A 13,641-nucleotide genomic window follows, 5' to 3' on the forward strand; every position below is an offset into this window, starting at 1 on the left:
GTGAGTCTCCCTCTTCTCTGTATTAATGTGTAACTCTGCTTCAGTCTTTTTTCTGCAGTGAACTCAATGTGTTTCTGGAAAATTTCCAAGAGAGAAGCACTCGAGGGAAAGGAAGCGTGGCCACCACTGGGGGAGTAGGAACCAGAGCCAAAAGCGCACCAGAAACCCAGTGCTGTCCCCTTATCTCTAGCTTCCCTTTCTCTCCTCTTCTACCAGGGAACTCCTCAGCCGGCCAAAGTCTATGACCTCAGAGAGGCAACCTCATGAACAGAGCTTTCAGAACATCTGGAAAGTTCCATTGTTGGTGTCATCCCCATTATGCTATAAGGAAGTGTGAATTTCAGACCAACTGGATAGGAGAGGCACCCTTGGAGAAGCTGAAAGCTCTTTATTCATTTTTTAAAAATAGCTACAATTAGAGTGGACACCATGGGTGACACGGATTGCTCATCTCAGAAGGTAGGTGTGAATTTTAAGACGTTTCTTGTTTTACCTGTATTTTTTTTTTTTTTTTTTTTTTGAGACACAGTTTCACTCTTTGCTGCCCAGGCTGGAGTGCAATGGCGCGATCTCGGCTCACTGCAACCTCCGCCTCCCAGGTTCACGTGATTCTCCTGCCTCAGCCTCCCGAGTAGCTGGAATTACAGGCATGCGCCACCACACCTGGCTAATTTTGTATTTTTAGTGGAGACAGGGTTTCTCCATGTTGGTCAGGCTGGTCTCGAACTCCCAACCTCAGGTGATCCGCCTGCCTCAGCCTCCCAAAGTGCTGAAATTACAGGTGTGAGCCACTGTGTCTGGCCAATTTACCTGTATTTTTAATGTGTTGGAAATATGTGGGAAGAGGGCCAACTGGCATGTTAGATGCCCTTGACTGAACAAGTGTATTCACATTTTTTTGTTGTCTCCTTTGAAATATCATTTTTGCTGAATTAGACTTTTGGAAATCTTCAAGTTTTGCTATGAAAAATTCAGGAATAGATCCCCGTTCTTCCTTTTCCTTCCCTTCCAAGTCCATTAGACCATATATTCCAACCATCAGCTTTCGACTGTGGCTGAACATTAGAATATTCCGGGGAGCATCTTAAAAACATAGAGTCTTTGTCCCCCACTCCTAGATTCTGATCCAGAAGATTTGGAGTGGGGCCCTGGAATCTATATTTTTATCTAAGACCAGAGTGATTCTGGTGTTGCACGTCCTCAGACGAGCATTTGGGAATGGCCTCCATGAAGAACATGCATACAACATGTGTAATCAGCAATAAGCTGCCCAAAGTGACAGTTCTACCCAATCTAGGTTCCAGAATCTCTGTTGTATCTGTGTTGAATCACCAGGTTGCCATACAGCAAAGTGCCCAGAGGAGCATTTTAAATAGAAACTTTATAAAACTAAAGTGGATTTGTAGATAATAACTAAGCCAATATGCTCTGAAGTGAAAGCTCCTTGAATTTACCAAAGAGAAGATTTAAGCATTAATTTTTTTTTTTTTGAGAGTCTCTGTCTATTATCCAGGCTGGCGTGCAGTGGCGTGATCTTCACTCACTGAAGCTTCTGCTTTCTGGGTTCAAGCGATTCTCCTGCCTCAGTCTCCTGAGTAGCTGGAACTACAGGTGTGCACCACCGCCTGGCTAATTTCTGTATTTTTAGTAGAGATGGAGTTTCTCCATGTTGGCCAGGCTGGTCTTGAACCCCTGGCCTCAAGTGATCCACTCGCCTTGGCCTCCCAAAGTGCTGGGATTATAGACATTAGCTACCACGACTGGCCAGGCATTCATATTTTTAACAAACAATTTTGCACAACCAGCTAGTTCTTATGAGAGTCTCCATCTCCTCTTGAAGGTGCCACAGAGGATTCTTAGCCATTTATTACCAAGAAAACTCTTTTTGCCCCATTCTGCATTTGATGCCTAGATCTGCTCATGTTGCGTGTGCCCCATGTGTTCCTGATCCACAGACTGGAATGCTTTCTGCTATCAGCGTACCTATGACTATTTGTGTATTTGTTTTAGTCCGAGCCTATGACATAGCTCAGTTTAATTTGTTTCTACAGAGGTTCTCCCTCTTTCCATTGTATTCTGCAAAATGCTCACGGTTTGCTTTCTTCATTATCCCAAGAACAGCATATCTGTCAATTTGCATAATGCAGTAAGGAAGCTGAGGCAGGAGAATCGCTGGAACCTGGGGAGTGGAGGTTGCAGGATTGCAGTAAGCCGAGATCGTGTCACTGCACTCCAGCCTGGGCGACAGCGCGAAAACTTGGTCTCAAAAAATAATAATAATAGTAATAAATTAAAAAGTCACTTAGAAGGCAAGCTGGCCAATTACATGGCCGGGATGTGTTACCTATCTTCTCAGCCTCATTTTCTTCAGCTAGAATGCGGATATTAAAAAAAATCTCATGAGGTTGTACAGTACCTGGCACATAATAGTTTGGAATAATGGTAGATATTATTGCTGCGGTTGTTATTTTTCTGTTGTTATTTAATGAGGTAGGTGCTCCGGGAGAGATAATGATGGTTAATTTGAGTCATCTGTAAGGGGTTGGGGGCAGAGGGACAGCTAATATTGAGTCATATGCCCCTGCCCCATCCCACCCTCATCAATGATCTTGCATGTCATAATTTGCACACCCAAATAAATCGCATTGATACAATGTTGGCTCATCTTATCTAGAAGTTAAGTCCAAAGTCAATGCCTAAGGTGAAAATCACAGAAAGCCAAAATTGCCCTTGAAAATCCCTAAAATCACCTTTAAAGTGCTGAACGGCAGCACCTCTCAATAAGTCCAGCCCAACAGTTTTTCTTCCAGCGCTGGAACAAATTGCAGTTTCTCCGTCACTAGCCCCAGGTGAAGTGGTTGTTTTTCATATAGGGGCTAAGTCTTAAGACAAAACCACATGTGATCTCATTCAATAATGCAGTCACTTTCTTCTCTGCTCAGGAGAGGTGGAGGGGCACTTGGGATCTGAGAGTAACTGTGGGAGCCACAAGTTTACCCTTACCTGAGGCTCACTCCACAGTATGCACTCATTGGTTGGAATGGAGGACTCAACATCCACATTGTTGAAATAACACTTTTCCTTTTCCCAGGAAGCATAAAGAGTTGCTTATGTGTGTGTTAAATACACAGAAAATTCAGTGCCACTGCCTGAATGAATTTCTCTTTGGAATTTTGCACATGTGAAAATGCAAGAGTCCACCTGGTGGAGTGGCTCACGCCTGCAATCCCAGCACTTTGGGAGGTCGAAGCAGGTTGATCACCTGAGGTCAGGAGTTTGAGACCAGCCTGACCAATGTGGTGAAACCCCGTCTCTACTAAAAATATGAAAATTAGCGAGGCATGGTGGTGGGCACCCATCCAGCTTCTTGGGAGGCTGAGGCAGGAGGATTGCTTGAACCTGGGAAGCAGAGGTTGCAGTGAGCTAAGATCATACCATTGCACTCTAGCCTGGGTGACAGAGTGAGACTCTGTCTCAAAAAAAAAAAAAAAAAAGAAAAAAAGAAAAAAATGCAAGAGTCAATTCTTTTAAAGTCACCTCCTTTCATCATACCTGAGGGTAGGGTACTGGGGATGTTCTCAGAATTTGGGCTCTTCCACGGGGGAAAAATATCCAAATTTGCTCATAGAAGGGAATCTGAGGAGGAGACGCTGAATGATTAAAAAATGAAGCAGGGGCTGGGTGTGGTGGCTATGCCTGTAATCCCAGAACTTTGGGAGGCTGAGGAGGGCAGATCACTTGAGGTCAGGAGTTCAAGACCAGCCTGGCCAACATGGTGAAACCCCATCTCTACTAAAAATATAAAATTAGCTGGGCATGGTGGCAGTCACCTGTAATCCCAGCTACTTGGGAGGCTGAGGGAGGAGAATCGCTTGACCCCCGGAGGTGGAGGTTGCATTGAGCCGAGATAGCGCCACTGCACTCCAGCCTGGGTGACAGAGCAAGACTCCATCTCAAAAAAAAAAAAAGAAAGAAACAGGAATGGTGGAAGGGTTGGGGAGATGGTCACAGGATATAAAATTTCAGTTAGATGGAAGGAATAAGTTCAAGAGATCTGTCGTACAGCATGATGACTAACAATATATTGTATTCTTGAACAATGCTATGATAGTGGATGTATTCTCACTGCAAAGATAATAACCATACAAGGTAATGTATATGTTAATTAGATTTAGTCACTCTATAATGTATATACACTTCAATACATCTCAGAGTGCAATCTCAGCTCACTGCAACCTCCGCCTCCCAGGTTCAAGCAATTCTCCTGTCTCAGCCTCCCAAGTAGCTGAGACTACAGGCACATGCCAACATGCCTGGCTAATTTTTGTATTTTTAGTAGAGACAGGGTTTCACCATATTGGTCAGGCTGGTCTTGAACTCCTGATCTCAGGTGATCCACCCTCCCTGGCCTCCCAAACTGGTGGGATTACTGGTGTGAGCTACCGCACCCAGCCCTTATCTGTCAATTTTTAAATAAATGAAACATACGTAATGGATGGGAGTGAGACAGGTGTTTTGTTTTAGGTCCAGAACTCTGGACCTAAAACCTTTCCTGGGGACCTCTTTAGTCCTAACCAACTCAGAGGCTTTCAAATCTTCCCTAATTTCTGAATGGTAACTTTGTTCCCATGTCCCACAGATTGCCAAAAGTGACTCCATACATCACATGAGCCACTCCCAGGGGCAGCCAGAGCTGCCCCCTCTGCCTGCTTCTGCTAATGAGGAACCGTCTGGACTCTATCAGGTATGCACACCTGGCTGCCAGCTCTTCTGTTGAGGGTGAGGAGGTGAAGTGCATCCCCCACTTCTCTCCGTATTTGGCAGGTACTCTTTGAGGGTGGGGAGTCAAACAGACCTGACAAGTAGGATTAGTAGCTTTGGTCGCTTTTGCCCCCAGAAGAGGCTGCAGAAGTGTGGGAGAAAGAGCTATGCCATTGTCCAAAGGTGAGTTAGAATCTGGCCGTCCACTGATCTGCTGTGTTATTTAAACTCTCTGAACTTCTGCATGTTTCATTGTAAAATGAGGGTAATTGCTCGTACCTTGTAGTCATGTCCATAAGGAATAAAGACTAGAGATGTCAATTACCTGCCTCAAAGTTACTGGTGAACGCAAGCTATTATCCCTGACATCAGAATTCATGCTCATGATGGTCAGAGAAGTACAGTTGGTGTCTGTTCAGACAATCTTTCCACTGAATGTGCAGAAGGCAAAAACATAGCATAAGGCACTTGGAACTCTCGTGAGCCTCAGTGTGAGCAGAGCTCAGGCTCGTCGAGAGATGTTCTTTGTTATGTCTCACTCTGCGCTTCTTCCCTCGTAGACTGTCATGTCACACAGCTTTTACCCGCCCTTGATGCAACGCACATCATGGACCTTGGCTGCACCCTTCAAAGAGCAGCATCACCACCGTGGACCTAGTGATTCCATCGCCAACAACTACTCCTTGATGGCCCAGGACCTGAAGCTGAAAGACCTGCTGAAAGTCTACCAACCGGCCACCATCAATGTCCCTAGGGACAGGACCAGTCAGGGGCTGCCATCATCAGGTACTTGTGGCAGTGTCATACCCTTGCAGAATGGGGCTTTGGAGGACATTTTTATTTATGTATTTATTTTAGATAGAGTCTCATTCTGTTGCCCAGGCTGGAGTGCCGTGGCATGATCTCGGCTCATTGCAACCTCCGCCTCCTGGACTCAGGTGATTCTCCTGCCTCAGCCTCCTGAGTAGCTGGGACTACAGGCCACACTGGCTAATTTTTTTGTATTTTTAGTAGAGATGGGGTTTCACTATGTTGGCCAGGCTGGTCTCAAACTCCTGACCTCAGGTGATCCACCTGCCTCAACCTCCCAAAGTGCTGGGATTACAGTCATGAGCCACTGTGCCTGGCCTGGAGTGAAATTTTTACTCCTGGGTTCTGACCCAGTTAGCTGAAGCTAACTTTGGAGAACTTTGCAAAGCCTCACTCTCCTCCTTATCTATGGAGGAAATGATTGCAAATGGCTAACATTTATAGACCATTTACATATACCAGCCACTCTTCTATGTACTTGTGTTATTGTTTGCTGCATGATAAGTTATTCCAAAATTCTGTGGCTTAAAAGAACCAGTATTTATTATCTTACAATTTCAGCGGGGCAGGAATGTGGGCATGACTGAATTTGTAGTGCTGGCTCAGGGCCCCTCACTAGTGTACAGTCAAGGCATACCCCAAGGCCACCATCATCTAAAGGCAACTAGGGAAGGATCCTCTTCCAAGCTCACTCATGTCATCAGGTCCTTGCTGGCTGTTGGCCATAGACACCAGTTTCTTACCACACGGGTCTCTCCCTTAGAACAACTCACAACATGGCTTCTGGCTTCCCTTAGAGCGAGAGAGGGGGAGAGAAAGAGAGAGAGCCAGCAAGAGAGAACCCATAGGCTTTTTTGGAACTTAATCTTGGAAGTGACATCCTGTCACTTTTGCCACATTCTGTTTGTTAGGAGTCACTAGTTCTAGCCCATACTCAAGGGGAGAGGATTACACCACAAAGGGGTGTTACCAGGAGATGGGGATCATTGGGGGCTATCTTGGAAGCTGCTTACCACAGCACCTTGTATGTATTAATTTAATTCCCACCAAGCATAGTTATATCAGCATAAGGGTATCCTTTAGTAATTTTTGTTGGACATATGTTGGCACTCTTGATCTGCTCTCTGTCTCAAACTCATTTTTATATTTTTCATTTTTCTCTCTGTGCTACGTCTGGGTGAGTTTCTTAATTACATCTTCCAATTTACTAATTTTCTCTTCAACGCTGTTCAGTATTGAGTTTTTCATGTCTGATGAGTCATTTGTTTAAATGACTATCTTTCCATTTCAAATTTTCTAATTACTTATGGTTTTCTAACTCCCTTTTCCAAATCCTGATTCCATTCTTATTGTCATAGCCCTTTCAATATCACTTGGAGGATTTTTTTTCCCAAGTGGTTCTTACCAGTGTTATTTGTGTATTACATACACACCCACAGTCTCTAGGATGCTGCTTTTGCATGTTCCTGCTTTAACGACATTTAGCAAATAATTAATGCCCAAATGTTCAAGATCATGATACACAGAACCTTAAGTTTGCTGCTCTAATTGCTAATTTCATGGTCATCATCTTAGTTCGTTTTGGGCTGCTATAACAAAGTATCATAAACTGAGTGGCTTATAAACTACAGAAATTCATATCTTGTGGTTCTGGAGTCTGTAAAGTCCGAGATCAAGGTACCGACAGATTCAGTCTATGATGAGGTCCTCTTCCTGATTCATAGACATCTGTCTTCTCTATCTTCTTGCTGTATGCTCACATGGGAGAAGGGGTGAAGCATCTTTTTGCTGTTTCTTTTATAAAGGCACAATCTCATTCATAAGATGGAGTCCTCATGACCTAATCACCTCCCAAGGGTCCCACCTCCAAATACCATCATGCTGGGGATTAAGATTTAACATACTAATTTTGACAAGACATTAGCATTCAGTCTGTAGCAGTCTTTAATAATTTTCTTAGTCCAAAATTATTAAAATCTGTGAAGAACTAGTGCTAATGCCTCCCAGGTTTCATTGTCCCCAAAATTCTCAGGCAAGCCAGAGTCTTTGAATATAAAGTACTAAGATGCTTTCTTCAGAGCGGCACTAGCGTCTGTTATTCATGTCCTTGCTTGAGTTGATTTCTGCTTACTATTCATTAAAATACATTTGTACTTGGAGGATCTTAAAATTTTATTTTGGAGCAATATTGTTATTGCTGTATTATTTCCATTTTGTGAATCTGTGCCTCGATTGTTGAGTTTATTGAGAGGGTCACTTGCCCCCAGGAGTCGGAGACCAGCCTGGGCAACATGACAAAACCCCGTCTCTACAAAAGATAGGAAAATTAGCCAGGTGTGGTGGCATGCGCCTGTACTCCTAGCTACTCAGGAGGCTGAGGTGGGAGGATCACCTGAGCCTGGGTGGTTGAGGTTGCAGAGAGCTGAAATCATGCCACTGCACTCCAGCGTGAGCAACAGAGCGAGAATCTGTCTCAAAAAAAAAAAAAAAAAAAGAGGATTTTTTTGTATTGTTGTTATGTGTAGACTATTTTGAGAAGTTCAAAGGTAGACACTTTAGGAAGGGAGACACTTTAGGAAGTGATATCTAACTAAAGTTTAATAATATAGTTTTTATATCACTTATTGAATTAATTGTAGCTACCTTCTATTTATTGCAAATGATATGGGTTTTTCTACTTGCAATAAATATATACTTATTTTTTTATTTGTGATAATCATAAAATTACTTTTAAAAATAAATGTACTATTTATTTATTTATTTATTTATATTTTTTGAGATGGAGTTTTGCTCTCATTGCCCAGGCTGGCGTGCAATGGTGCTATCTTGGCTCACTGCAACCTCCATCCCCTGGGTTCAAGCGATTCTTCTGCCTTAGCCTCCTGAGTAGCTGGGATTACAGGCGTGTGCCACCACGCCCGGCTAATTTTTATATTTTTAGTAGAGACGGGGGGTTTCACCATGTTGGTCAGGCTGGTCTCTAACTCCTGATCTCGTGATCTGCCTGCCTTGGCCTCCCAAAGTGCTGGGATTACAGGCATGAGCCCACCGTGCCTGGCCTATTTTTTTTGAGATGGAGTCTCACTCTGTCGCCCAGGCTGGAGTGCAGTGGCACAATCTTGGCTCACTGCAACCTGCACCTCCTGGGTTCAAGCAATTCTCCCTGCCTCAGCCTCCCAAGTAGCTGAGACTACAGGCACTAGCCACAATGCCCAGCTAATTTTTATATTTTTTAGTAGAGAGGGGGCTTCGCCATGTTGGCCAGGCTGGTCATGAACTCCTGACCTCAGGTGATCTGCCTGCCTCAGCCTCCCAAAGTATTGGGATTACAGGTGTAAGCCACCGTGTCTGGCCAAATGTACTAACTTTAAATGCCCAAGTCTACTTAAAGAGAAATATTAAACAGTAATATAACAGGAGTTTAGAAAATAGAGCATAAAATATCGGAGAGTACATGAAACAAGCAGTTATTAATTCTTGCCAAATGTATGAATGAATGGAAGATACGCACATCCCCACTTTACAGTTGAGGAAGCTGAGGTCTGGAGTGATGAAGCCAGTTCTTCAGGGTCACACAGGTAATCAGTGATGCACATGGGACCTGAGCCCACAACTCCTGCCTCGTCGCACCGTACCATGTCCACTCCCCTTAGTGTGCTCCTGGACTGTTTCAAGAGTCATGACCCTGTGGATGGAGAATGGCCAAGGCCATTGCCCGTCACTGATGTCTTTCTTCTCCATTCTTCCAGCAAATAAAAGCTCATCAGAGCCCATGAGGAAGAAAACAAAGTTTTCCTCCAGAAACAAAGAGGATTCCAGTAGGTAAGATGCCACTGTGGGCACCAGAGAAGGCAGGACAGTGGGCTGAATGGAAGAAGGATGTGGTCTCACTAAAGCCACACTCTGCTTCTTGGCTTCAAAGCATTCCCAGATAATCATATTTTTGTCCACCAATCACCTTAATCCAAAAAAAAAAATTCTTTTTTGAGATGGAGTCTTGCTCTGTTGCCCAGGCTGGAGTGCAGTGGCATGATCTCAGCTCGCTGCAACCTCCACCTCCCAGGTTCAAGCGATTCTCCTGCCTCAGCCTCCCGAGTAGCTGGGCTTTCAGGTGAGTGCCACCAGGCCTGGCTAATTTTTGTATTTTTAGTAGAGACGTGGTTTCACCATGTTGGCCAGGCTTTTTGAGATTATTAACAAAAATAAACCAACTGAACAAAACCATGCTAAAATGCCTATGAGGTGTTTAGCCGTTAGGGTCATTTTGAGGTATACACACATGCCATTAGATGACACAGAGGAGAGAGGCTTCTATTTGCAGAACCAGACTCATCAGGCTAGGGAAAGTAGGCAACACCACAGCACCTCTCCGGAGAACCAAACACCAAGGGCTGAGCTGTGTCTACTTTTCAGGATCAAGTTGGCCTTCAAGACGTCAATCTTCTCACCCATGAAGAAGGAGGTAAAGACATCTTTGACGTTCCCAGGAAGCAGACCAATGAGTCCAGAACAGCAGCTCGATGTCATGTTACAGCAGGAGATGGAAATGGAAAGTAAAGAAAAGAAGCCGTCTGAATCGGACCTGGAGGTACGTTCCTGTTGCCCCCTTTCCCTCGGTTTGCTGAGGGTTACTCTCGGCATCTCAGTGATTCTAAATTCAGAGAGAACAGCGGAATCACCTGGGAAATGTTTGAAAAACACCAAAGTCTAGACTCAAGACAGGCTACCGAAGAGGGCGCATGTTTGTGTGCTTGTGCAAGTGAGAGAGAAGGAGAGAGAGTGTGTGTACATGTTCTCTGCCCTAGTAAGTTTTGGAAATTGATACCTTGGGTCCTTTTAGAATATAAGTTGCAAAAATGGTGGCCCATAGGGTAGGGGTGCCAGATTTTGCAAGACAAAAAAATGGGACACATAGTTAAATTCAAATTTTAGGTAATGAATAACTTTTTAGTATAAGTATATCCCAAAGCATCCCATATTTTATCTGGGATCTCTATCATAGGCTGAATTTGGCCTGTAGATGTGTTTGAAGAATGAGGCGGCTGGGCATGGTGGCTTACACCTGTAATCCCAGCACTTTGGGAGGCCGAGGCAGGTGGATCACTTGAGGTCAGGAGTTCAAAACCAGCCTGGTCAGCATGCTGAAACCCCGTCTCTACTAAAAATACAAAAAAACAAAATTAGCCAGGCATGGTGGCAGGTGCCTGTAATTTCAGCTACTCGGGAGGCTGAGGCAGGAGAATTGCTCGAACCTGGGAGGTGGAGGTTGCAGTGAGCCGAAGATTGAGCCACTGCACTCCAGCATGGGCAACAGAGAGAGACTCCATCTCAAAAAAAAAAAAAAAAAAAAAAAGAATGAGGTTGCTGGGCATGGTGACTCATGCCTGTAATCCCAGAACTTTAGGAGGAGGAGTGGGGAGGATCACTTGAGCCCAGGATCTCAAGACCAGCCTGGGCAACATGGAGAAACCCAATCTCTACAAAAATTAGCTGGGTATTGTGCCATGCATCTGTGGTCCCAGCTACTTGGGAGGCTGAGGTGGGAGGATTGCTTGTCCCTGGGAAGCTGAGGCTGCAGTGAGCTATGATTGTGCCACTACATTCCAGTCTGGGCAGCAGAGTGAGACCTTGTCTCAAAAAAAGGGTAAGGGGAGGGATTCACAACCCTTTCTAGGACAAGACAACCTATCCCTTGGTCTCCTTCTCTGACACCTCAGGCATCCCAGCTATGATCATGCCACTACACTCCAGCCTGGGCAACACAGCAAGACCCTATCTCAAAAAAAAAAAAAAAGCATGAGGAAAGTCTCATGTAAGCTACATTTTCCAACTTCTCTTGAGAAAACTAAAATATTTGGTGCTAAGCAGTAGCTACCTCCTTTAGATCAGAAATACACTCTTCAGTTTGTCATAGTTCCCACCATTCCTTATTATTTTCTTAGGTCTAGACAACTTTCACTTATTAACATTACCTGCCTGGCTCCAGGTAGACTTCGGAGTTTCCAACCCCTGTCTCAAAAGAACAGCAAAACTTTAGAGCAAATGTCTTGTGGGTTTAGGGTGTATAATAAAATGATTAATAAAAACTCACAGTGACTATGTGCTGTCGGCAAAATTCCATGCTAAACCCTCTATAGCTACTTGACCCTACTTGAGACCCGGGTTCTATGATTATCTCTACTGTCCAGTTGTGGCAAGTGGAGTATAGACTATTTAAGCAATGTGCTAAGGGCTATAGGGTAGGAGACAAAACGAAGACTTAAAGCCAGTCTGGCTGATACCAAAGTCTCTGTATTTTTTTTTTTTTTTTTTTTTTTTATGAGAGGGAGTCTTGCTCTGTCACCCAGGCTGGAGTGCAGTGGCACGATCTCAGCTCACTGCAACCTCCGCCTCCTGGGTTTGAGAGATTCTCCTGCGTCAGCCTCCTGAGTAGCTGGGATTACAGGCGCCTGCCACCACGCCCAGCTAATTTTCGTATTTTAGTAGAGACGGGGTGTCACTATGTAGATCAAGCTGGTCTCGAACTCCTGACCTTGAATGATCTGCCTGCCTCAGCCTCCTAAAGTGCTGGGATTACAGCATGAGCCACTGCGCCCGGACAGTCTCTGTGTTCTTAAGAGCTGTGCAGCATTTCTCAAACTTGCCTGAAGATAAGGGTCATCTGGGGTGCTTGTTAAACACCCTAACTGCCTGAGGAGGGGCCTGGGAATCTGCATTTTAGCAAGCACTTTTTACCCCCACCCTGTACCCAGGCAGTTCTTAAAATCAGAAAAGCTTTGCAATACTCCCCTGTTAGCAGCTGCTTTTACTAATGTTGGAGAGAGGCAAGAGTAGTAAAGAGGCTGGCAGCAATCTCTTTTCTCTTTTTTTTTTTTTTTTTTTTGAGACTGAATCTCGCTCTGTCATCCAGGTTTGAATGCAGTGGCGCAATCTTGCCTCACTGCAACCTCCACCTCCTGGGTTAAAGCAATTCTGCTGTCTCAGTCTCCCGCGTAGCTGGGATTACAGGTGTGGACCACCCCACCTGGCTAATTTTTCTATTTTTAGTAGACACAGGGTTTCACCCTGTTGGTCAGGCTGTCTCGAACTCCTGGCCTCAGGTGATCCATCCACCCGCCTCGGCCTCCCAAAGTGTGGGGATTACAGGCATGAGCCACTGCTCCTGGCCAGCAACCTCTTCTGATCTGAAACTTAAAAAGAGACTTCAAGCCCTTTCCTCACACTCTGTGCTTCTCCTCTGTCTGAAATTAGTCATCCCCAGAGCCACTCAGCCAGCCAGCAGCTCAGAGGCAAACCCTAAATATACAAAATTTCCTGAAGTCACTAGGTTCCACTGGCCATTTTTGTTTCATATGTGTGTTTATGTTGCTTTCGAAACTCAAAAGTCCTTGCTTGGGTAAGAAGAACTATCAGCTGGGTGCAGTGGCTCATGCCTATAATTCCAGCACTTTGGAAGGCCAAGGTGGGTGGATCACCTGAGGTCAGGAGTTTGAGACCAGCCTGGCCAACATGGTGAAACCCATCTCCACTAAAAATACAAAAATTAGCTGGGTGTGGTGGTGCATGCCTGTAATCCCAGCTAGTTGGGAGGCTGAGGCAGGAGAATTGCTTGAACCCAGGAGGCAGAGGTTGCAGTGAGCCGAGATTGCACCACTGCACTCCAGCCTGAGTGACAAAAGTGAAATTCTGTCTCAAAAAAAAAAAAAAAAAAAGAACTATCATAGATCTTGGACTTCGGGGATATTTTTCCCCACTGACAGCTAGAAGCCACAGGATTAAAGTGTTTTGTAGGAGATCATTGCTGTTCAGAAGGATGAATGATTCGAGGCCATTTTAGGAGCTTGTCATTCCTCTACTTTTTTTTTTTTTTTTTTGAGACAGAAATCCAACCCTGTTTGTCTGAGCTGCCTTAGAAGGCAGAATCAGGACCAGTGAGTGAAAGCTTCAGGGGGGTGAATTCTAGCTCTGGATCAGGAAAATCTAATGTTTTTGTTTGTTTGTTTGTTTTTGAGACAGAGTCTTGCTTGGTCACCCAGGCTGGAGTGCAGTGGCACAATCTTGGCTCACTGC

General features: G+C 44.7%; 1 protein-coding gene across 2 annotated transcripts in view; it reads left to right on the forward strand.

Moving 5' to 3' along the window:
• The window catches only part of DNAH3 (dynein axonemal heavy chain 3), a 225,107-nt gene that overhangs the window by 9,222 nt on the left and 202,244 nt on the right, over nucleotides 1-13,641 (forward strand). Inside the window, exons 2-6 of one of the 2 annotated variants that reach the window (XM_055233092.1) lie at nucleotides 217-459; nucleotides 4,640-4,744; nucleotides 5,322-5,547; nucleotides 9,321-9,393; nucleotides 9,985-10,159. In XM_055233092.1, the coding sequence (XP_055089067.1) occupies nucleotides 430-459; nucleotides 4,640-4,744; nucleotides 5,322-5,547; nucleotides 9,321-9,393; nucleotides 9,985-10,159 (609 nt within the window). In that variant the 5' untranslated portion in view covers nucleotides 217-429. The remainder of the gene's footprint in view (nucleotides 1-216; nucleotides 460-4,639; nucleotides 4,745-5,321; nucleotides 5,548-9,320; nucleotides 9,394-9,984; nucleotides 10,160-13,641) is intronic. The other variant, XM_055233091.2, reaches the window with a different exon arrangement.

This window comes from Symphalangus syndactylus, chromosome 11 (assembly GCF_028878055.3).
Source record: "Symphalangus syndactylus isolate Jambi chromosome 11, NHGRI_mSymSyn1-v2.1_pri, whole genome shotgun sequence".
NCBI lineage: Eukaryota > Metazoa > Chordata > Mammalia > Primates > Hylobatidae > Symphalangus > Symphalangus syndactylus.